This window comes from Strix aluco, chromosome 16, assembly GCF_031877795.1.
Source record: "Strix aluco isolate bStrAlu1 chromosome 16, bStrAlu1.hap1, whole genome shotgun sequence".
Classification (NCBI taxonomy): Eukaryota; Metazoa; Chordata; class Aves; order Strigiformes; family Strigidae; genus Strix; species Strix aluco.
Window position 1 is genome coordinate 5,872,694 of NC_133946.1, and position 23,222 is coordinate 5,895,915.

Genomic DNA, 23,222 nt, shown 5'->3' on the forward strand with positions numbered 1-23,222 from the left:
CAAACATTTTACTTTTAATTGAATGAATTTAATCAGAATTTCCTTCCTGATCTGCTAGGTTTTCTATGCTTTCATTGCATACTGAATATGATTTAAGACATGGGACAGTATTAATGCGAACTCATTTACTCTGTCCCTTCAGTGGTTTTATGTTCATCCTGAAGGAACTGGCTAAATGGGAAAGTAGGTCTAAACCAGGGATGTAATTCATCTCCCCTGGGACTGGCTGCTGAGGTGTGTGATTTGGTTGAAAATTACGTTGGTTTTCATCATGTGAGCGTGTTCCTACAAGGAGTTCAGCACCGAATGTGTTCCTTCAAGACAATAGCACCGCAGCACAACTTAGATTGGTCTAACCTTGAGTTTCCCTGATTTATTTTCTCTCCCCTGCCCACCCTCTGCTGCCACACCACCAGGCAGTTCTCCTGGTTAATGCAGACGTGACCTGGACCGAAGTCAAACACTGACCATCGCCATACAGCTGCATATACTTCTGTCCCCTTTTTTTTGGATAATTGGCAAAGAATTGATGGTCTGGTATACTAAGAAAAATGTCTTTTGCTTTGTCTTGTTGATCTTCACCAGTGTTAATGTAATCAGGACATTATCCACTTATCAATGGTCCCAGTGGTAATGGGTGTCTAATTGTTGTTGAGTATTTTCCAGCATCATGTTGGCTTCCATTTGCAATAACCTGGCTTATTTAACGTAGTTTCTAAAGACATTAACAGCTTCAGCTTTTCCTAGTACTGCTGAAGCTGGATCAGGGTTACTACCTGGAGAACTTTACATAAGATTAAGACCTTTTACCTAATGGTTCTGTACAAGTAGGTAGGAGGGCTTTATTCAAATATAGATAGCTCTGCCTAAATCGTTTTGTGTTATAATTAAATAACTCAGTGGCAGAGGGCCCAGACCTTGGAAAAGACTGAATGGAGCCTACAGTATTACATGCTATTATCTATCAGCAAACAGGTTAAGCTTGCTCTGAGGGAGTATTTTATAGGATTTTAAAGGTGCCTTGTTGAAACATGATCTTCTTTCCTTCAACAAACACTATCCGCCCCCCCCCTCCCCGCTTCCCTCTTCCCCTTCCCTTCTAAACTTCACAAAAGATAGAGGTTAGGTGGAGAGCCAGAAAGAAGTTAGCTATTAATGAAGTGCAGGGGAACATGGCGGGGGGGTATTTTGATTTTATTTTTCAAGCAGCCAATCTTGATTGGGTTTGGCTGAGATCTAATTTTCCTTTTCTGTAGCTAGATATGTCATGGTTTTCCGGCTTAAGATCTTCTTTACCAAGTGGAGTATATTAGGTTGTTAGCATGCCTTTGGATGCAGTGCACGAATGTGGTGAGAAGGTGCGTGTGCCCCCAGTTCAGTGCAGATCCAAGTGCTGCTAGCCAAGGCTGCAGTGCAGGATAGAAAGCGTAGCCCTGGCATCTCCTGTGAGTTCTAGGAGACATGCCAGCACACCAGAGCCTGGGTAGTGAGGAAGGTTTCTTTGCCTAAAATGTGCTCACCTTTTGGCTGGGGAGATGCAGTGAAGAATGGTAGGTATTGTCAAAAAAAAAAAAAAAAAGGCTGTTACATCTATATTTCCCTCAGTCCAGAGAGACTGGCATCGTTTTCCTTTTCAATGCCTATCAGTTATTGTGGGTCATTAGCTTTCATTCTCTGCCTGTATCTTGAGCTAATTTATTTATCATTTTTGCCTGTCCTTTCTGTAGCCCTCTACAGGAAGTCTGTGTTTCCCATTTTGTGATCTCTCTTTGTTGTTGCAGCTTTTCTTCTTGTGCAAGAATTATTGTCCCCCTCCTCTGTTTCCATCATCTCTAGTTAGCTGTCCTTTCCAGCCAAAATACAGCTCTGGCAATCTGTAAGAAAGGCATTTAGGGATAAATCTAACAAGGGTTGGGCTACTTTATGATAGAGGCAGTACTTTAAAATGAGAGAGAAAGCTATCAGTGCCTTGCAGGAGATGCTGTGACATGCTGTGCATTTTATCTAATTCTCTTTTGCATGATACCACTGATGAAAGCTGTGACTGAAGCCAGTTTCTAAAGATAAGTAAGAGTTTATTTTTTTTTTAAATGTGAGAGAATTAGGTAGTTGCCATCCAAGATTTGAAGTATTTCTGCTTATCCTGAAGCCTGGGTAAGTTTGACTTTGTTTAGTGGTAGAATAAAGAATCCTTAAAAAAAAAAAAAAAAACCAAAAAAAACAACCAAAACGTTCCATCAAGAACTGGAATTCTTGCACAGAAGGAGTATAATAAAAAAGTTTAAGTGCATTATATTGCCTAGTTCCAGTTTCTGACATCTCCACTGCTGGTTGCTTTAAGAGTAGTTTATATCTCCTGCTTTATGTAGAGAGGAGTTGTGGTGCTGTGTGTTTTTTACTGTGTCCAGCAAAGGTGCCTTCCTCTCCCAAGTTAATTTACCTCATTTGATGCCAATTTTCAAGAGGGAGGTTTTCATAGCTTTTAGCATCCTTGCTGGTTAGTATATGTACAAGTATTTTTAAAGACTTCAAAGTGTTTCTGTGTTAGGTGAAAGCAGGGGACTTTGCTAAACTAAGCTGGAAATAAAGATTGAAGTAAAGGTCAGAGTAACCTGAAGGGATCTACTGAAGCAGGTGGAAGACAGCAAATGACTGCTGGAGTACCATGGCTTGATTTTCACCTTTGGCCTGTAAAAATTAGTCTCTGCAGTACCTGGGATGGTGAAATACCATTTTCAGTAGGTTTCTTCAAGCTACTTATTTTACTTGTGTTGTTTTTTGTTTTTTGTTAATCCTTTCTCTAGTACCTTCCCGGAAGAAGGACAAAACTTCTGACTGGCTGTGAGAGCCTTATTTATCGTTCAAAACTGCAGCCACGGCAGCAATAGCACTGTAGGAGGGAGCACGGTTTTGTTTGTATTCTGGTGTTACATCTCTCCTACCTGAAATGGCGAAACTAATTGTAACTGTGAGGCTGTGATTCATGTTATCCCCAAGATGCAGCCTTTTCTTGCTAAAGAGGTTACCACGTTCGGCTGCTCATCATTTTAGTTTCGATGCCAGCTCCTTGCCTGATCATGCCCTGACCTGCCTCGGTTAAAGTTGGTTAGTGAGCGAAGATTTAGCCTCGCTGCTTGGTACAGATAAGCCTGGTTAATGGCTAACTGCTGAAAGGTGCCGGTCTGCCCCTGCCTTCTTCATTTTCCTGATGAATCTAGAGTGTAAAACCACGGCATTGCTGTCCTTTTCCCACTTAAAGCTGTTGTGTCTGTTTTGCACTTCCCAGGGAAAAGGTCCCAAATATAAGCATGAGGCTGAGTTTAATTTCAAGACAGAGCTGTAGGTTGCTGGGGCTGGCAGATCATACTGCAAAGTGATGAAAGAACAAGAAATTGAAGATAAGTCTTCCAGATACTGAGTCTGAACTTCGGTATACCAGTAAAACTTAGGGCAGCTGTGGGGGTTTTGTTGGTGTTTTGTTTTGTTTGTTGTTTTTTGGGGGTTGTTTTTTTGGTGGCAATCAAAAGGTTTGTGGGTGTTGAGCTGTTTTTAGGGGACTTATGTCTGGATGCAATAACCTAGTCCAGAATGGGTCCTTCAGCATAGTCTTGCTGAAATGGGGCATTAGGTAACTGCTGACGTGAGCCTTCTGTGGTGTGATAGCATCATTCCTGTAGACACTGCTAGAGGTTGGGAAAGTATATTAGGTATTCATTTTATTCATTTTTAGAACTTTATATATTAGGACCATAAATGACTTCTGGGCTCCTAGGCCTGAGGTCTTTCTAGTAGAGGTGGAGGAACAGGTGGAGTAGGGTAGCTTCTCAGTGCAGATTTCTTTGACATATCCAAGGCCTGTACTAATATTTTATCTTTATTACATGGACAGCCTCCTTGATTGTGTATAGACTGATTTACTTTTTGAAACTTTAGGAACAGTAAAATGAATATTTTCTAAAATAAAAGCAGTAGAAACTTGGCAAGGGCTATCTTTGTTTTGGACAGTGGTTTTGGGAGAAATATTTGCCATTATTTTGTCATAATATATGGTGCTAGTCCGTTTTTGTTGTAATTCATCTATAAAGCATGTGTTATTAAAAGTATACTCCAAATTTACTAAGCAAACTTATTAGAGAGTAGTTACTAAGTCATCTAATTTTAGTGATATGGATGTTTGCTAATATTGTTTGTAAATTCTTGCACTGAAGCTCATGAACTACATAATATTGTTAGTGCCCATGAACTCCTTCTTTGAGGATATTCTGTAGAGTGAAATGAAAATAAAATAATAATAATAAAAAATTATATGTATATATAAAAGCACAACAAGTGTCTCATTTTGGCTTCTACAATTCATTGTGGCCTTTCACTTCTGTATTGCTTGCTTTTTTGCTGATAGTGCATTTCAGGTAAGATTAATGCGTTTTCACCTTCTCACCTCCTATGTTGAAACTATTTTTTTTAAAGCAGTTTTTCAAAATGTGATCTACCTGTGTCTGTTGATTGGTGAGGCATTAGAAATCAGTTTGTGATTTCTGTAGCAAAACTGCTTTTACATAATGTTTTTAATTATGCAAAAATAGCTTTTAAGCTTATATGGTGATCAGTAAGAAACTTTGAAAGTTGGTGGTTTGATGTTTCCCGAAGACTGTGAATCAGTGCTGTAAGGATTGGCTTATTTACTGAGTAGAAGTTACTATCACATGTAATGAAGGCAAATACAGAAACTTTGTAGTAATTCCAGCTTTTTAGCAAAACAAGATGATGAGCAGTCCTTGAAGTCTTATATGATAATGCATTTTTGTACCTATTTTTGTTACAAAAGCAGTTTTGCTGAAAATAAATTTCAGTAGAATTCATGGATATTTATGGTGCTTCTCAAAACTTTATTATTAAGCTATTCTGTTTCATGCTTACATCCAAAGAATCTACCTCCCATATTAAAATTGTAGATGCTAACACTTGGAGCTACAGGCAAAAAAACATTCTTTGCTAATTTCAGATCCCAAAGAATGCCGAAATTACATAGAATTTGGATGTCAGCCATGCTGTATGTCTACATGGTTTCCATTGACTTTGTTCAGGATTGCATATGACCCTTCTGAAAATCGGGCGTTAATACCTCTGGAAGCTTCAAGACCATTGTTTTCAGATGGATGTGATTTCTTGCTTCTTCTGTCCTAAAGAGCTATCAAGTAGTGCAGCAATGTAATTGCAGTCAAAATCCTCGACAAAGTGATGTATAGCTACGCATAAAGTGCCTTCTGATGATCCTTGCTGTTGACTTATTTTTACTACTACTGTTTAATATGGTATATATGATAATAAGGTTTTATATTCCCTGGACAGTCTTTTGAGAAAGTTTTGATTTTTCTTGCACAGGTTGCTATTTCTTAGGACTCACGTAGGGTCTCCACTCCCTTCTTACCCTTCTGCCCTATTCAGAAATGCTTCCAGTTGATACTGGAAGGGGATGTGTAGTCTTCTGGAAAGGAGTGGACTAGCCTCGATGTGTGAAACGTGTTTCATGACAATTTGAAAAATGTATATGGGGGGGGGTAGGGAGAATAAAAGTTGCAGTCTCCTGTGGAGCAGACAGGTGATGAGTCATGTATCTTATAGTTGTATTTACTTTCTTGCTTGAGAAGAAAAATGTCCCCCTCAGCAACTGCAGCATCTCACGGTACCCAAGCTGCTGCTGAGACACAAAGCACCTCTTAAAGCACGCGGGCTGTAGAGTTCAGAAATAAATCATCTCCAGTTCCTTCTGGAGCTTAGTGAAGGAGTCTATTGTGCTGTAGTGAATTTTCTTGGTCTTCTTTCACAATTGGGTTTGTTTTGTATGTGCTGAACCTTATTTTGATCTCCATTGCTCTGGAGTTATGTTAGTATACTCTTAATAGCTGCCAAAGAATAACTCTTTTGGTTTACACTGGGGTATGAGGAATGAAGTTTTGGCCTGATATTTAATAAACACTAGTTTAAAGGAACAGTTGTATCTAGACTTAGTGTAAGAGCGCAATGTTCACGTTGGTGGCGGCTGGGGGCCTGTGCTGCTCGGGTCGGGGGCGGCAGACCAGTTGCCTGTTACTTGTTGTTCTCAAGATAAATTCACTGACATCAGTTGACGTTGTCAACTGCTGTGGGGATAAAAAGTACTTTTTTTCCCAGTAACTATGGGGTTTTTTTATATAGTGCATTCTGTTGTCAGTATAAATAAGGAAATTTTTTAAAATGAGCTATATTAGACATTATGGTCTGGCAACTGGAGGAATAACATGGGCACTCTTTGCAAAAAGTGGTTTAATTAGCTGCTGCAACGTTTTTGGTAGGTTATGTGGTGCTGACATGGCATTTGGTTTGTCACAGCATGAAAGAAGGTACAAATGTCCTGAGATACCATTTGCTCAGAAGCAGCACCACCCCCTTCTGCATGCCCATTGCTCCCCTTAGGAGTCTGACTGAACCTCCTAAGGTCAGCACCGAGTCTTCTCATAGGTGGGAGCCATGGAAGGTATCCTGAACATGAAACTTCTTAATTTCTCAAGGGGTTGTTTTTCTGCTACAGATAGTTCTTCAGGGATTTATGCCCTTTCAGTATAGAAGGAAGAGTCTAAATTGACCTTTCTTTGCCTCATGACAAGTGGTAATTCCAGTTGGGACAGCTGTTTGAAAAATAGTGATGGCTATGGATGGGCTAAGAATGTCTGCCCCAGCAGTAGGCAAGGGCTGGTGCTTTATTCCACAGTCAAACTTTTTAGGTGGCAAACAATATCTGCTGTCCTGCATGCAGTCACCAGCCCTTCAGATCTTCATGCAGGAGCTTCAGTGGTACTTGTTGACTGTCAGTGAGATGGAAGGGGTGGTTTTGTTTTGTTTGTTTGCTTTTTACCTGAAATAGAAGGGGAGGTGGCACATAGATGCTAGAGAACAATGTGTGGAAGACAGCAAGCAGAAGGAAGCTGGGAGGGCTGTACTAACGAGTCTTACTGATTTGCTTGTTAAACTGCACATTTAAAAAAAAAAAAAAAGTGGTAACCAAGTGGAAATGAAGAACTTGGGTTATGCCATGAATTGTTAGGCAGTTATTAGTTTAATTATCAAACTGAATTGTTTTCGTGCTACTTTTACTCACGTTGAGCAATAACTTGCTTTAGGACTGGATTATCTGTGATGGTTATGTAGGTGTGAACTGAGGTGATGGCACCAAGTTTGCCACTTACTGCTCCTTCAGAAAGAAAAAAGCTGAACAGGTCTGCATACCTATCATGTAAGCACTTGCTGCCGGCCTGTCTCTGCTCATGGATTGAGAATGAAATCTGCTTAAAACTATTACCTCGAGGACTTCTATAGGTTTTGTAGAAAAAAAAAAAATGACTGTGGTAGAGCTAGGACTTGTTTCTGCTATTCTTGTCAGTTGTTCCAGAAGCCATGTTTGCCAGAAGCTCTTTATTAAGTCCCAATGCATGTATTCTTTTTTTAAAAGACATTGTGGGATGAAAATTTGCGTGGTGGGTGGTCACAATCTTTTTTTTTATTTTAAATTTTTTCATATGCTGTGGTTTTAGAGCAGTCTTAATCATCTGTGTTAAAATTGTATGCATGTGTAAGTTGGTAAAAATTAGTACTGGGGATAACAGTACTGTAGAGCCTCTTCCATACATGCATACCCTGCATTTTCATGGTCTTTTTTTTTTTTTGGTGCTTAGAGGTGTCAGAAGACTTGTTTATCAACTTCCCTTTATATAGGTCTTTGCTGTGACTGGATTCTCAAATTACTGTGCTTTGAAAGTTTAGCATGCAGTTTTCTAGAAAGAGATATTGCTGTGTGATGCTAGAGTATTTTTTTCTGTTATCATACCATCTGATCAGGCTTTTTTTTTCTCCTCCTTTTCCTAGAGTGTAAAAATCACTTACTGATTATTAATAAATCTGTATTTCTTCTTCCCCAGAGATATTAGCATGAATAACATCACAAGGCTACCAGAGGATGCGTTCAAGAACTTTCCCTACTTGGAAGAGCTGTAAGTATTTCACACATGTTCAAGTTTTGCTACAACATCAGATGGCTGCATAAAGTGGAAGGTGGGTGGGGAAATAGCGTTGAGTTGAGCTGCGAACAGAGAAAGCAATTACACTTTAAAAAAATAATCCTGTACATGTTTGGAAACCGGAACAGTAAATGCTACTTACAAGGGACTTTTTACGGTAATTATTTTAATCATGGCTAGAGTGATGACACATACTAATTATAGTGTTATCCAAAGATAACACGAGAGGTGTGTAATTACCATTGTTTCCGAAGGAGCTACAGTATAGCTGTTGCATAAGTTCCATAAAATATATGTTGTTTCATTTACTGAGCATCTTGCTCCCATTGCCTCTGTCAGCTGCAGATGCAGTGCTCACAAGCCCATCCTGACCTGCATCAGAAAATCAAGTTCTGTGGTACAGGGCTTCATGTTTTTAGTTACTCTGGCAGAAATTCTCTCTCCAGTTCCCATCTCCCTCTTGTTCTGTTCTCTTTTTTGCCTTTTTTTTTTTTTTTTTAGGTTTTACTTAGGTGATACTTGCGCTTCTGAATCCTCATGCTGTGCTAAGGCTCATGTGCCGTGTTTTGCCAAACTGAAGTCTTAACAGATGCCTTTGCAAAGTTGAAGCACCCATTCACAGCATAGCCCCAAATTAGATTGGATTTCAGAGTCAATAAATAGGGAGAAGGCTTTGCCTTTCAATTACTACTTTAGTAATTATGTGACAACTATTATATGACAAGTGACTTCTGTGTGCCTTAGTTCCCTTATCTATGAAGAGAGGGTAATGGTTCAACCTTTGCCAGAGAACGTTGAGAACTTTCAGTAATAAGTGATAGATAAGACAAAACCACTGCAACTTGCTTTTCTTCTCTTGTATTTTCAGTCCAAGTAGCATTTCTCGTATCAGAGAGCATTTAAAATACAAAGTAAGGCTGTCCTCATTTATGACTTTGGCTAGACTGGAACTATGAATGCTGCGTTGAGAGATTTTTCAGTAAGTGCATCTTAGGGAAAGAACAGCTAATTTCCCCAAAGAGACAAACCCCTATGGTGCAGGGAAGCATTCTTCTGACTTCACGGGTCAGGAAACTGAAGCAAGGAATGAAAGCCAATTGTAGAGGGCAACAGGATAAATTAACCGCATAGCAGAACTGCAGATAAGGCCCAGAACCTTTTGACTCTGGTTATCTGCTATGACCAGTACAACCACCACACCTCACTGGAACAAAGATGTTGAGAAATTGATAAGAGATGGATCACTTTGCTCCTGAAAGAACGGCTTGTGTTCCTGAAAGCTTCTCTGTTTTTCTTCCTTGCATCCCAGCTACACTGGTTGGTCTAATAAGGTGTTCTACCTCTCCGTACAATTTTGGTCTCTTTCATATCCTGATAATGTAGCAGCTACCATTACTAATACACTTAAATAATTCCATTTTCCCTGGTTTTTAAGTAGTTTTGACTCGGGTCAGTACAATTGTAGAGTGCAGTTGAGCTTATTTATGTCAGATGAATTGTGTGTGATATCTTATTTCATGCTTAACAGGTTCTGGTTTATTCCCTCTGATTTTAGATATTGCTTAAATTTGCAATGTTGTCGAGAATACCTCATGAAGGAAAATAGCTTTACCAGGATTTCAGATGGTGCGTGTGTGTATTGGACACAATTTAAGACAGACTCTGTAGCATGAGTAGTCAATTTAAAAATAAAATAGAAGAATTAGCTTGCTTGGCTCAGAATATATACTAGCAACATTATCCATGTGCTTTATAATATGCACTGCTGTATGTCTGTATGTTTTGTTAGACTATATTTGCCATCCATTTTTTTTCCAAATTCTTTATAGTCATATTTCACACCAAAAGTTAAAAAACCCAAACAATTCTGTTTTCACAACTTTAGATGACTGTGGGAGACTTCATTTTTTCCTTATAAGTAATTAAGCAATAAAACCTAACTGGTGGGTGTGCATATTGTGTAACTTCCATAAACCCTGGGGTGTGTCAGGAGGTAAAGAGAAAAGGCAGAGCCTTCAGCCATCATCTGTTGTGCTTATTGCCTAAGAGCCATTTGCTACGTGTACCTTATTGTCCCCTGAATTCCAGCATTTCAGTCTGCAAAAGCATAGTCTAGCATTAAGCTCAGAATTCTATGTGAACACCCAGAAGCTTTAAATCATTCCTGGCACACTTACTTGATATGTTAAAGCAACTTCTGGAAAAAAACCAACAACAAAAACCAAACCAAAGCCCAAAAAACAACTTTACAGGAAAAATGACACTTGCCAAATGTTTGGACATATTTGAATCAACCATAATTCTTCAGTACAATCAATTAAAAAATACAGTTTTCATTTTGTTTGAGTTACCTCCTACAGCTGCAGAGGTCTGCAGAAAGATTAAAAAGAAAAACTCTCTCTAATTAAACAGCTATCAGGGGTACGAAAAGACAGGAAAACGACCGTAAGAGCAGAGCCATAAGTAGACAGTATCTGTGTACAGTGCTTCTCAATTGAAAACCATTAACCAAGACTTGTGAGTGAGGCTCTGGCCATGCCCACCAGCAGTGAAATGAGGAAGGTTTCTTCCTTTTCTCTAAAGACCTTGTTATGGTCATCCATGCACAGGTCAACCTCAGGTTCCCTGGCTTCAGGTCACGTTCTTCCTAGAGGGAACATAATAAAGTAGATTCAAATCAAAGCAGCTTTCCTCCTTAATAGAAATGACCAGCACCAGACAGGACACTTTCGCTTTTCCTCTGTGGGGAAGGGTACAGAAATTTTTTGGTCTTTATTTTTGCTGGTTGTGGACAGAAAAAAAACAAACTTGCACTTCCCACTCTACAACCACAGTTTTCCCTCTCCACTCTAAGATGATTTTCATACTTTCTTCCTGGCTTTTATTTATAGTTGAACAGATCCAAATCCTGACTGCCAGGCACTAGCAAAGTCACTCTTTCAGCACAGAAACCTGAGTGTGAATCTCCATGCCAAAGAAGAAGAAACTGCGTTAAAGCAAAGTGGTTTGTGCTAGAAGCAAGTTTTCCATCTAGAACTTTTCCCAAGAATTACATGTCTAAAGTAAATGAAAATCCCACAAACTAATGGAAATGCAGTAAATACCCACACGACCACGGAGTCTAATAGCTCTTCATCCAGGAGACAGCCCCAGACACCTTTCTCTTCACATCATGCATTAGCCCTGTCGTTCGTCAAATGCTGTGGGAGATTAGCCCCTCACAGAGTTAATTAATATTGCAAAATAGTATCGCAGAATTTAATTGAATGTAAATGGGAGGCAATTAGATGTATTATGTAGGCAACTTAGTCTTACACACTGCACATATGAAGAGGTTTGGATTAAAAAATGCTGTAGAAGCCATTTAAAATGGGGATTGCATTTCCTTAATGCAGTGAATTTTTGGTAGTCTGGAGAGACTTCAGAGGATCATTTTCCAAATCCTAAAATGAACACTAGCAAATAAAAGTGAAGGAAGCAGAGTACTAGACTTGTAAAAGCTGGCTGCTCGATCAACATGTGCCTTCAACGTCACTGAAGGGTGAGCAACCTGGGTGTTCCGATGCGTGCATCCCGTGCTGGTTATCCAAGACACCCGCACAAGACTGGCCGATCTGATGCAGATGGGAGACTGATGGCCACCTGGAATGGCAGTTGGGGCCAGATGGAAGAAGACATCTGAAGTGGCACTAAATGGTCATCCTTAGGGAGCTGACTGCCCTGCAGAGTATCAGATTTGTAGGTATAATCTGAGTTTTTGTACCTTTGAGATAGTGTCCTACCTGAGTATTACTTGCAGGTACAAGCAAAGGGAAAGTATAAGAAGGACATAGACCTGCTCGAGTGGGTCCAGAGGAGGCCACAAATATGATCAGGGGGCTGGAGCACCTCCTGTGTGAGGACAGACTGAGAGAGTTGGGGGTGTTCAGCTGGAGAAGAGAAGGCTCCAGGGAGGCCTTATTAGTGGCCTTCCAGTACTTAAAGGGGGCTACAGGAAAGATGGGGAGGGACTCTGTATCAGCGAGTGTAGGGATAGGATGAGGGGTAATGGTTTTAAGCCGGAAAAGGGTGGATTTAGATTAGATATAAGAAAGCAATTCTTTGCTGTGAGGGTGGTGAGACACTGGCACAGGTTGCCCAGAGAAGCTGTGGCTGCCCCCTCCCTGGAAGGGTTCAAGGCCAGGTTGGACGGGTCTTTGAGCAACCTGGTCTAGAGGAAGGTGTCCCTGCCCATGGCAGGGGGGTTGGGACTAGTGATCTTTAAGGCCCCTTCCATTCTGTGATTCCAGGTTGTCACTGAGCAGAATCTGCCCATTGGGTTATGTGCTCCATGTGCCCTGTTCACAGCCTCGTTGTGCATGTCATTGCATAGCATACTTATCACGTGTCTGTAGGATTCTTGCACTATTTATAAATGTTATAAAAATTCTTCATCTCTGTGTAACTGATACCCATCTGGAAGTAATTTGCAAATGATTGAAACAGCAATGGTCAGAGTCAGCGAGGAGCAGACCACCAAGGGTTTTGCCACAGCAGTTAATGAAGTGTATTCTCCAGAAAACGTTAATGTAAATATGCTGCAGCCCTGAACTTGATATGGAAACTAAAAATCCTTGAAGAACTTGGCCACAGTTTTCTAACCACACCTTAAAGTATTTATAGAAAACTAGAAGAGGGAAATAGAGTTAGATAGGGCAGTGTTTTTTAGAAAGCAGAAGCTGTTTTCCAGTGTGAGTTTTTAACTAGAAAAGCCAGGCTGTGTTATATTTTGATGTTATTCTAAAGGTTTGCATTTCCTTCTGATATTTAAAGTTATCTAAAGTAGTCTGAAGAATTTTAACTATGATTTCCATTCACTATATTTGTGAGTGATCTGCTGGATTAATTAAAAGGTACTCTTATCAAGGAAGGCAAATCAGAATGATTTTTATTCTTGGCCGGTTATCCAGTCTGGCTTCAGAAACTTGAACCATTTGAATAAAGCAAAAGTCTCCTTGACTTTATGACCCTTTAACCTTGTTTTGATTTCCACTCTTAACCCTTTAAAATGTTGTTGTCATACTTGCCCTGCATTGATGGGTAAGGTTTAGATGATAAGGTTTTGGCTGGCTGGCTGCTGGTCCATGTGAGAGGCAGTGGGGAGGCAGAGGACAGCAAGCTGTCCTGCCGTCTGTCTGTAGGTTGCCTGTGGCATGAGCACGTGGTTGTCCAAAGGGGAGTAGTGGTCACCTCCCAGCCAGTCAGCGTCGGGACAGGGCTCTGATCTTCAACAAGGGTTAGGCAGGATGCTCTCTCATCTCTGACTGTTGTGGTTTAGAAGACTGTATCATGCCCAGTAATACTGCGAGGAAAATAATCCCTCCTGAAAACACCAAGAGACAGCAGTGCTCGATTGCGTTCAAGATGTGTGCTGATGCCAAGGTCTGTTGTCTTGGTCTGTTGTGTTTCTGGTTTTTGTTCATATGTGATATGAAGCAGTCTCTCTTCTGTGACACTACCTCCAAATTTTTTTTTTGTCAGTCAAGGGCAGGACTTTATTAAGTTTTTATTTAATGGCTGATAAAATAAAGTGATAAAAGGAAGATTTATATCAATAAAAGTTTTTTTTGTTAAAGACAATGCTAATCTGCTTTTTGAGAGATGAATAAACAGTGAGTGAGAGACTGCATGCATGCAACTTCAGTTTTTTGGGAAAAGAAATACTGTAACTGAGTATTTGCTTAATTATATCCATGCTGATTACAGCACTAAGAGATCTTGCTTAAATGTCTCAGCCCCCCTTGTTCTCCCCCACCCTCAGCCAGAGTCTCTGATAGTGGCTTTTAATTGACCAAGTATATTTTAAGAACATACGAATTAATTAAAATTCATACTGGCAGTAAAAATGAGGTGTTTTTGCCATAAGGTTGTGATCAGGAAGTACCAGCAAGAGAAATGTCTGGAGTTGTTTTTCCTCTTGACTGCAGCTGAAGATGTCCACCTGGCTGAAATGTCACAGCTGCTTGCTTTTGTAGTATCCATTTCAGAGTGTAATTTAGATGGTCCCCTTCCTTCTAATTTCTGTATCAGCACCAAGTTGTATTATCCTTGGGGAGAGAGGGGAGTGTCTGTCTTTTTTATTACTTCCATTTTATGAATAAGACATGTGCTGGAGTTATGCCAAGGCCACCAAGGCTGAGCTGCTAGTTTGGGATGCAGTCTTTCCTCACCTGGCTGTGGAGTATTTGGTGGAAGGAGGTTTTTTGCCTTTCAGTGCTAGGTCTTTTAAAGTAGTATTTTCAAGGTAGTGTGCAAACATTGATGAGATGGTGCAATTCCTCTCCCTTTCATAAGCATGAGCAGTCCCAGGATCTGTAGTGGGGAAACTGGAGATGAAAGGCTTGTTTTGAATAGAAAAGGTGAGGATGATTCTTCATGAGAAAAGTTGTCCTGATGCCTTGTGTTAGCTGATGTGTAGTAACTGAGTCTGTGGTTAAACATCCTCTTGTGAAACTTGCTGGTACAATTGGAGATGTTACCACCCCATATCTGTCCATTCGACCCTACCAGCAGAGACTGAGGAACCAGCTGAGAGCTTTCTTCCTCTGCTTTGTCATAAAGGCAGCCAGTGTAGACATCCTCTGCTGGTATTTCAAAAATAGCCGACTGACGTTGGGTTGGAAGCCGATGAATGCTCTTCATCCATCTGCCAGCTCCAAATATTTGAACAGCTGGAGAAGGTAATTTCCTCAGTTGCTCCAGCCTGAATTCCAAGAGGTAAAGTTCTAATGAAGAAAATGCGAGGTGTAGGTTTCACGTGTGGTAGCAAGTTAGGAGCCTAAGCTTCGACTTGACCAGCTAGCATACATTAGAAATGTTTGCTGCCTTGTGTGCGCTGGAGCTTTACAAAGTGTGTTGGCATGTTGTAACTTGCACCTTCAAATTCTAGTCAAGACAAACCTTTAGGCAAAGACTCCCAAGTAGAATTAACCACAGTCAGCTAAGATATTTTTAAACATCACCTACTTGGTCTGCACTAGATGCTAAATGATGTTGGCCAACCTGTGTTTAATTAATGTTTTCTTATCTGTGCAAGTCTTAAATCAGTTTGATTCTGGGTGAGTATCAGTCCTGCTGATATAAGAATAACATTTCTGTAGCTTAGAAGGTTCTTGCTGTGCTTAACAGGTGCATATTTTTCCTGTTTGTGGGGACACATGCTAATAGGTTGAGTAAATTCCATTTTTTTTAGAAGATGAGGAAGTTTCTTTCCAGTTTCTGTTTCTACATGTTAATTTCAAAAGTTGGCATGGTTGTGTATAAAGATCCCAAGACAGGTTATTCTGCTGCAAGTACTTTTAGAGGGAAACAAAACTTTTTCCTTATCTGTCACCTTCAAGTTTCAGCGTTCAGCATTATTTTCACATGCGCGCACACACACAAGCTGGCTTAGCTGAATGGCCTGGAGGCTGAACTTTGTGGTGTTATGCTTCAAGACCCGTCTTACGAGCCTGAATTTATTATGCTGCCTGAGCTGCCAGGTTGGGGCTGTCTGAACATATAAACCAGATAAGAAACTTCTGGAGGCTGAGTGGTAGCTTCAGAAGCTCTCAGGCTGGATCTCTCCAGGTAGAGTTCCCTAAACAGTGCTTGTACTGTGCAGTCCACCTCCTCCTCTTGGTTTCAGGAATTGGAGGGTGGGACAAAAGATGTACGTGTGCAAGCGAGCAGGTAGCCAGTTCCAGGCTCGAGCCTCAAGAATAGTCACATGTAGCTCTGCAAAAACCTTAAATAGTCAGACAAAAAAGCAGAAAAAACAAATCCTGTATGTTGGAGGTAAATGCATTATCCCCGTACTCTGAGAAAAGTAATTGAGTGCGTTGTCATCATAGTGTTGTGGTATGACACTGTGTGTTACCATAAGAAGACATGGTGTGGAATTAAGTAATTCTTTGGTGTGGAATTAAGTCATTCTTTTACCTCCTTTCCTCCCCTCCTCTTGGGTGGTTGTATTTTGGTATATTTTTTGTGAGTACTGAGGTACTCTTGCCTAATTAGCATTGGCAGATCTTACTCTGGCACAGAAGTAGTAACCACTACTCATGTAAAGTTCTTTTCCTGCCCTTCCTATATAAAAGTAAAATTCTAGATGATTCTGATAAAATATTTGCTTTTTCTTTTTTTTTTCAGATGGGAGAAAGTTAACAGTTGACCTACATCTGAAACAAAGAATCATATTGAAAATTACTCCCATTTCTCTAAGGTCATTCATTGTGAAGGTGTCTATAAAACCTGGGTCTTGTATTTACCCAGTATGTATCTGAAGTGGTTAGGAAAGTGGTAACAGATGTTCAACTGCTAAATATAGGTGGATTTAATCCACTTCCACGTTTGGCAGTGTTACTTGCTAAATGCATGGTCATTCAAAAGATCCCATGCCGGGAAAGCCAATAAATGCCAGGGCAGGAGACAGGCTGTATCAACAGATCGAAGCAACTTTAAGGATTCTCAACAGTCTTTTTTTTTTTTTTTTTTTACCCTCTCACATCCAGCCATCAAAGGATTTCATGATCTTGGTAACCTTCTGAGCATACTAATATAGCACTTTCTGCTAAAAGCACAAATCTGTAGTCGATTCAATTGTTGCATCCCAGTTGATCAAAACTGAGCTTGGTTACTTTCATCTCTGTGTCTCTGCTTTACAGACTGGGTAAGTGAAATGTGTTTATAGCTAGAAAGGAGCAAGTCAATGCTGGAAGAGCTCCTGTCAGTTCAGTGTAGCAGTCTGGGCAGCAGACAGCCCGTCTCCCTTGCATGTTGCTCTCTGTGCTGGCCTGTGATGCAGTTGGTATTGAATCCACAGATCCCTCTCAGAGTGTCAGAGTCCTCTGAACCGGAGCTGTCAACCACAAATCCCCCTCTGCTTTCTGAGCAGCCAGCCCACTGTTATGGAAGCCATTCCCATAGCACAGCTAAGTGACCCCAACCTCTCAGCATCCACAGCAAAAAGGAGAAGTTTAGTATTTGATATGGCTTTTTTTGAGGGGACAGGTAGAAGAAAGAAAATCCTGAGAACCAGCCAGCTCCCCCTATTCTGGCACTGAAGTATTTAAGTTTGGACATCATGGTGAGGAAGGTGGAATATTCGTCTTGGGTAGCTCCTTCTCAACTAAACATGATTGTGCCTGTAATGATTGCTATTTGTGCAGTGATAAATTAGAGGGAACTCGAAATCCAGAGTAGTGGAACCTGGATCAGCATATGCAGACTCACCCAAGTGCCTTGAGAGAGCTATCAAGGGAAACGTCTACCTGGCCTGTGGTAGAGCAGAGAAAAGTTACCACAACACAGTGCAAGATGTGCAAAGGCAATTAGGGAGAAGGCAGTGCATTTTATAAAATGTATTCTGCTTTCTGCTTTGGAGGTAAGAGGAATCAAAGCTGCTCACTGCAACAACTTGTCATTACTGCTGTAGACTAGCCATTACCAATTTCCAAGACAACATGATACTGTTGCTTATGTTTAAGACACGTCCGTGTTAGAAAATGTTTCTGAACTTCTGTTTCTTTGCTGAAGAACACTGGTCGGGACTACAAAGGCAGCTTGCTTCAACAGCTGATATTGTATACTAATGGTTTTAGGTTACATATATTTCCTTCAGTGCATATGTGTTGTAGCCTATGGGCTCTACTTCAAGGAGGTCTTGCCCCAATATAGATACTGCTTGCAAATTGAATGATAGAGCATGTTTTGCACGGGTGGGAATGCTTGCTTTCTTCAAAATCCATTATAATTTATTTTCTTGTTAACAAGAAAAAATATAACTATAAATTTTCTTTAATAGTCCATGAAAAGCAATGTCATAGAGCCATATTTTGTCTTGAAGTGGGTGCTGGTGACTCTTGATGACAATTTAACAGTAGAACTTATGCACAAGCTTTAGACTTCTTTTAATCAATTGGTTTAGTTGGCTTAGACATTTTAAATTTTTAGACCAGGAAATGCATTTTGAAAACAAGCTATTACCTTGAAGTTCAGTATAACTGTGAGAAAGCTGTAAATGTTAGAAAGGGAAAGCTCAGGGTGAGAAGTGCCTACTCAGCTGGAAGGAGGTGGTGCAGTTTCAGTGCTGGTTGTAGTTACAGGCTTCCATTTTCGGTCCTGATGTGTCTTGGCTTACGTACTCATGATTTTATAAATAGCGGTTGAGGTTGTATAATACTGAAACTACTGCAGGAAAAGGAGAAGGGGACAAATGCGTTTTCCATTAGCAGCCGCAGAATAAAGTATCGGTTTAGTTATGCTAAATTGGCGTGGAAGAATTGGGAGTAATCTGTAGGTTATTGATTGACTTCACAGCAGTGCAGCAGGCTGCAGCTGACAAAAGTCCCAGAGGGGCTGTTTGCTAATCACAGATAAGCAAAGCGAAGTTTAGTCCAGTGATACAGCTTCCATTTACCAGCCCCTCCCCTTCTGCAGCTGCCCAGCTTGGGCAGGAGCTGTCTGCTCAGGCGTGTGCCCCGCCGGGCAGGGGATCTCTGCGTGGGGCAAGCAGCGAGCCCCTCGTGTTTTCCTGCAAATGGCTCTACCTCTTGTGTAAAGCTTCAAACCATGATGAATAAATTGTAGCACATAACTATGCATCATTTGTTACGAAAACTGAATTCTGTTCCGAAGTAGCTGTGTTTCTGGAGTAAGTGGAACCTGAAGGTCTTAAGTTTGAGAAAATGTAATCTGTGATACCCAGCAAGTGTGTCTATAAGGCATTTTCAGAGGTTACTTCTGTGGCAAGAGAACATGAAGTAACATTCAAATTTGTGTGGGGAGCACAAAGAACCCTAAAAAATTGATCTTAGGGACAGGCACGTAAGGACAGCAGAATAGTTTAATGTAGGACAGCAAAAAAGTAAAGAAACTGCAAAAGTGTAAGTGGGGAAGCAATGGAATATTTTCCAATGGGATGAAAATAGGTAGGTCAAAGTTGGAGAGCTAAAAGGAGATGTCGTGTGGGCAGAGGGGCAGTGAAGGATAGTCTGTGTAAGGAATGTGGAAGGTCAGCCTTGACTAGATGTTGAATTAGGAGTCTTGGGTCTTACCAGACAGCAGCTAATGTAGAAATAAAAATAATAAATCAGGTGATTTATTATGATGTGTCAGGATTGCAGCCTGTGTTACTATTTGAGTTTTCAGTGAGGAAGTAAGATTACACTTGATCCATGGAAAAAATAGCCAATGTATCGTTATCAGGAACCAGATGAATAGATAGGGTTACGACAATACTGGAATACCACCAAAGGGGAAAAAAAACCCCCACAGCAAAAACAGTTTGCGTATGTGCACGAGATCTTTGGAAGGACAGGAGATCTAATTCTTTGCTCAAGTAACCTGAGGTTCATCACCATCTGGGATGCAAGACAAACAGAGAGGTTTCCAAGAAGTTTGTATTGTATCCTGTCAAAATGAGAGTGATGGTTTTAATTGTTACAGACAAAAATGTATCCCTGGGACATCCTCCCTGATTTTGGAGTGACACCAGTGATTAACTTGGCTCAGTTAATGTGCAGCCGGGTTGCCAGACTCGTAAGTGCAGAAGTTTTAATTTCCCAAAAGAGAGAAAACAGTCTTTGCTGCTTTTCTGTAGAGTTTCAGTGCAAAAAGCTATGCTTGCTGTGTACTCTTGGAATGAGATACCATGGAAGATTATTCCCCAGCCAGACTGTATCCTGATTTCTGTAATAACAAGGTGTCCTCTACATCTGGAGATCATTTCCTGTGTCACTTAAAATAATGATTAAAGAGTATTGCTCACCTATATATGACAGGATAGCAGAAGTATTTTGTCCTCTGTGTGTCCTACTTTATTATCCTGCTATGCTGAAATTGATTTTGTCTATTTGAATTTGTCCAAATTTGCAGAAATTTTGTCCCATTGAAACACTCAATTTTTATTTTTTAAAGAAAGAATAGAGGACTACAATTTTCAATACCAAGCAATTACAAGGATATTGCCAACCTAGAAGTAAGGTGCTAATGTGGTCACACATTACGACTGTTACTCCACTGCAGAAGCCTCCAAGGTGTAACTCGGCTGGGCTAGTTCAGGATATCTGCAGTCCTGGGCAGAGTTTCCAAATGAGGGGAGTCATGGTCGGGTTAACAGGAAAACTCTTGGTCAGTGTGATATACTTTTACACCCCACTTGAGATGATGCCTGCTCCTGTGTCTGTGTACCTTGAGAAGTAAAAAACGGTTAATTAAGTTTTTGTGGCCTATAGCATAGCAGGGCACTTTACAATTGTCTATTAAATTAAGTCTGTAGTGTCTTTGTGGATGGATCTGTTCTGCAGTTCTCTGCCTTTTGGAGAAAGAGCTGGTGATTCACCTTGGCTCAGTAACTTCAGATGGACTTTCAGACCAGGTCTCTCAGACTCCTTCCACTAGAAGGAGAGGATGAGTACTCAGCCCTCGGCAGTGTAAATGTAGGGCTGCCTTCAGGTAGCTTCATAGCAGCGTGGAGTTGTCCCAGCATGGGCTGGTCCCAAGCAGATCAGTGAGTCTCATTGCAAGGAGATGAAGTTTCCTTCCTTTCTGTTGTGCTGGAGTTTGGGGCTTGATAAAGCTGTGATTTTCCTTGGCCCATTTACTGTGTGAGTGAGAGACAGAAAGAGAGAAACAGAGGTACTTTTTAGTTTTTAAATACTTAACTGTTTTAAACATTATATTTGAAAATCTGAATGTGACTATTTTTGAGACAGCTGAAAGGAGGTAACGTGGAAAACCTGACTGGATGGTTTCAGTGACATCTTAATTTATATGCTGTACATGGACTATATTCTATGCTACCGATTTTCTGTTTCTCTTTTAAAATGAACCTGGTTATGTAAAAAGAAATCTTTCCATCCTCCCAGCTGCTGCATGCTGCAGCAGAGGGAAGCGTGTTGAGAGCAGTGTGTGATATGTTGGTCTTTGCCTGCTGGAGAGCTGCAGTTGAAACCTCCTAACGAGCAGCCACGCTCCCCAAGGCTAGGACGTGAATGATAAATGTATATTTGGCAATCTGATTAGTAAAGCCTTTGCACACTTGGCTAGTTGTATCCTGTTTCCTGGAAGGTTGCCAGATGGAGAAGAAACGGAAATGTAATGGATTGCAAGGGTTTTTTTTTTTTTCTGTTGGTTGGTTGCAAAAAGGCTGAATAAACAGGAGTTGCCTTGAGGTAGGCGAAGTCTTGCTGTTTGAAGTCACGCAAGCCTTGCTCTGGCTCAGCTGTATTTTGTTTCCAGTGCTCTGTAGGTTGTGTTAGTGACACGAAGTGAGATTGGGGGAGGGTATTCAAGTGGATTTAGTTTAGCTTTTTTAAAACAAATCATAATCCCCAGCCTCTTTGGAGGGGGAGGGAGAAGTTACAGCAGATGCCTGACGAGCCGCACACCAGCCTGATTAACAGGGAACCTGGGCAGAGCTGCCTCACAGACATAGACCAGGGCTGCTGCTTCTTGATGCGTGTGGTAGGTAATCAACATCAACTAGTAGTGTTTGAGTGCCAAAATAATTCAGTGCTACAGCCTCAGTTAAATTTTGCTTGATTTAAGGATTTCTGTTTTGATGTTTTGAACACTTCTTAAAATAAACATGTGTTCTGCAGATCAATGGCCCACTGGTGTAGAGACCCAGCGTGTTTCATCAGTATTTCTGTACAGTGAACTTCTTATGGAATTGTTAAAAAGAAAGCTATGAAATACTGCAAACCTCCCTCCACGTCCCCCCAGATCAAGTTAATACAGTTGAATTGGACAGCTACTGACAAGAAAATGAATTTTAGGGGAGTGTTTAGTTGCCATCTGGAATTTTTCATTCATAATAAAAATTCAAAGTATTTGAAAAATCATGTCACAGTTCTGAAATCCTGAGGTTGTTTGCAGATATGAAATTTCAAGAACAAGTATACATTGATTCTTTTTATTTTGCTTGTGGTTTCAGAGCTGCTTGGTTATACACAAGCCACGCAGCAAACTTTTCTCAGCAGTCAGGAGATACCTTTTTTTTCTTTTTTAAGACAGAGAAATCTGAGATTTAAGCATGCTTGTAATGATGTCAGAGCTATAGCTGTGATGATTGGGGTGTGCATGAGAATACAAGGAGTAAATACCAAGGTTGTCTTTAACAAATGATAGTAACACAGTTTTCTGAAATCGAGTAGTATCTGCTGCTGCTGTCACCTTCCTGTTCATAAGAAGCTGTCCTCTTCTCCTTTGGTTTATAAATAAAACCATCTACCTTTGACAAAAACATAACTAGCATCCTCTCTATCAGGCAGCATTTTATTAAGTCATTAATTCTGTTATTCTGTTGCAAGCAGATTTATGTAGGCATCAAATGCTTTAGGTGATCTCTTTTATGTAGTTGGAAATAGACTAAGATAAAAATGTAATAATGTTGCTATGTCCTGGCAGGCTGATACTTTAGATGATGCTCTTGTTACTGCCTTCACTTGCCTCTTTGAAATAATGCTTTCCCCTTAGTGGGACTAGCTGGCTTCACAGTGCCTGGTAACAGCAGAGGTGGGTTTTGGTATTCTGTAACATTTGTTAAAGCACATTGATTTTTTTTTTTTTTTAATTATTAACACTTACTGCATTGTACATAGTATTTCCACTGGACGATTTTATTGTACAGCCTTCTCCAACATTGGTTTTGCTTAGCTTGGATATGAAACCAAGTCTGAAAGCAAATACTTTGGCTGAAATGAGGGGCAGCTTTTGGCAGCTATGGATTACCAGGTGTTCTGCATTATTGTCTTTTACCCTTAATAAAATACCTTCTGTCACAACTATTAGCAGCTCAACAAAGGTTGGACCACACAGGGTCTGCTGGTCAGGATAGAGGTAAACAGGTTGAAGAAAAAAAGGAGTGGGGGAAGGGGGAATGAGCTATTTGAAAGCAGCTGTTTTGGCTGCTGTTTCTACTTTCCTGCTTTGTGTTCTGCAGTGTCTCCTGTATTTATTGCTTTTAATATCATGGTGGTTTTCACAATTTACTGGGACTGCTAGACACTAACACAAAGTTTGAAACCAGTCACATCTTGAGAGAGAGTGAGTATGGCTGAGGATCCTGTTCCCTTTCTCCCTCCCCCAAAACAGTTTTCTTTCCTGAAAAGCTTGTCCAGATAGCTCAACAAAAAGATGAAATATTAC

At 40.5% G+C, this 23,222-nt stretch overlaps 1 protein-coding gene across 1 annotated transcript in view; it reads left to right on the forward strand.

Moving 5' to 3' along the window:
* LGR4 (leucine rich repeat containing G protein-coupled receptor 4) overlaps positions 1-23,222 on the forward strand; it is an 82,533-nt gene that overhangs the window by 27,243 nt on the left and 32,068 nt on the right. Inside the window, exon 2 of the mRNA XM_074841956.1 lies at positions 7,953-8,024. Within this exon, the coding sequence (XP_074698057.1) occupies positions 7,953-8,024 (72 nt within the window). The remainder of the gene's footprint in view (positions 1-7,952; positions 8,025-23,222) is intronic.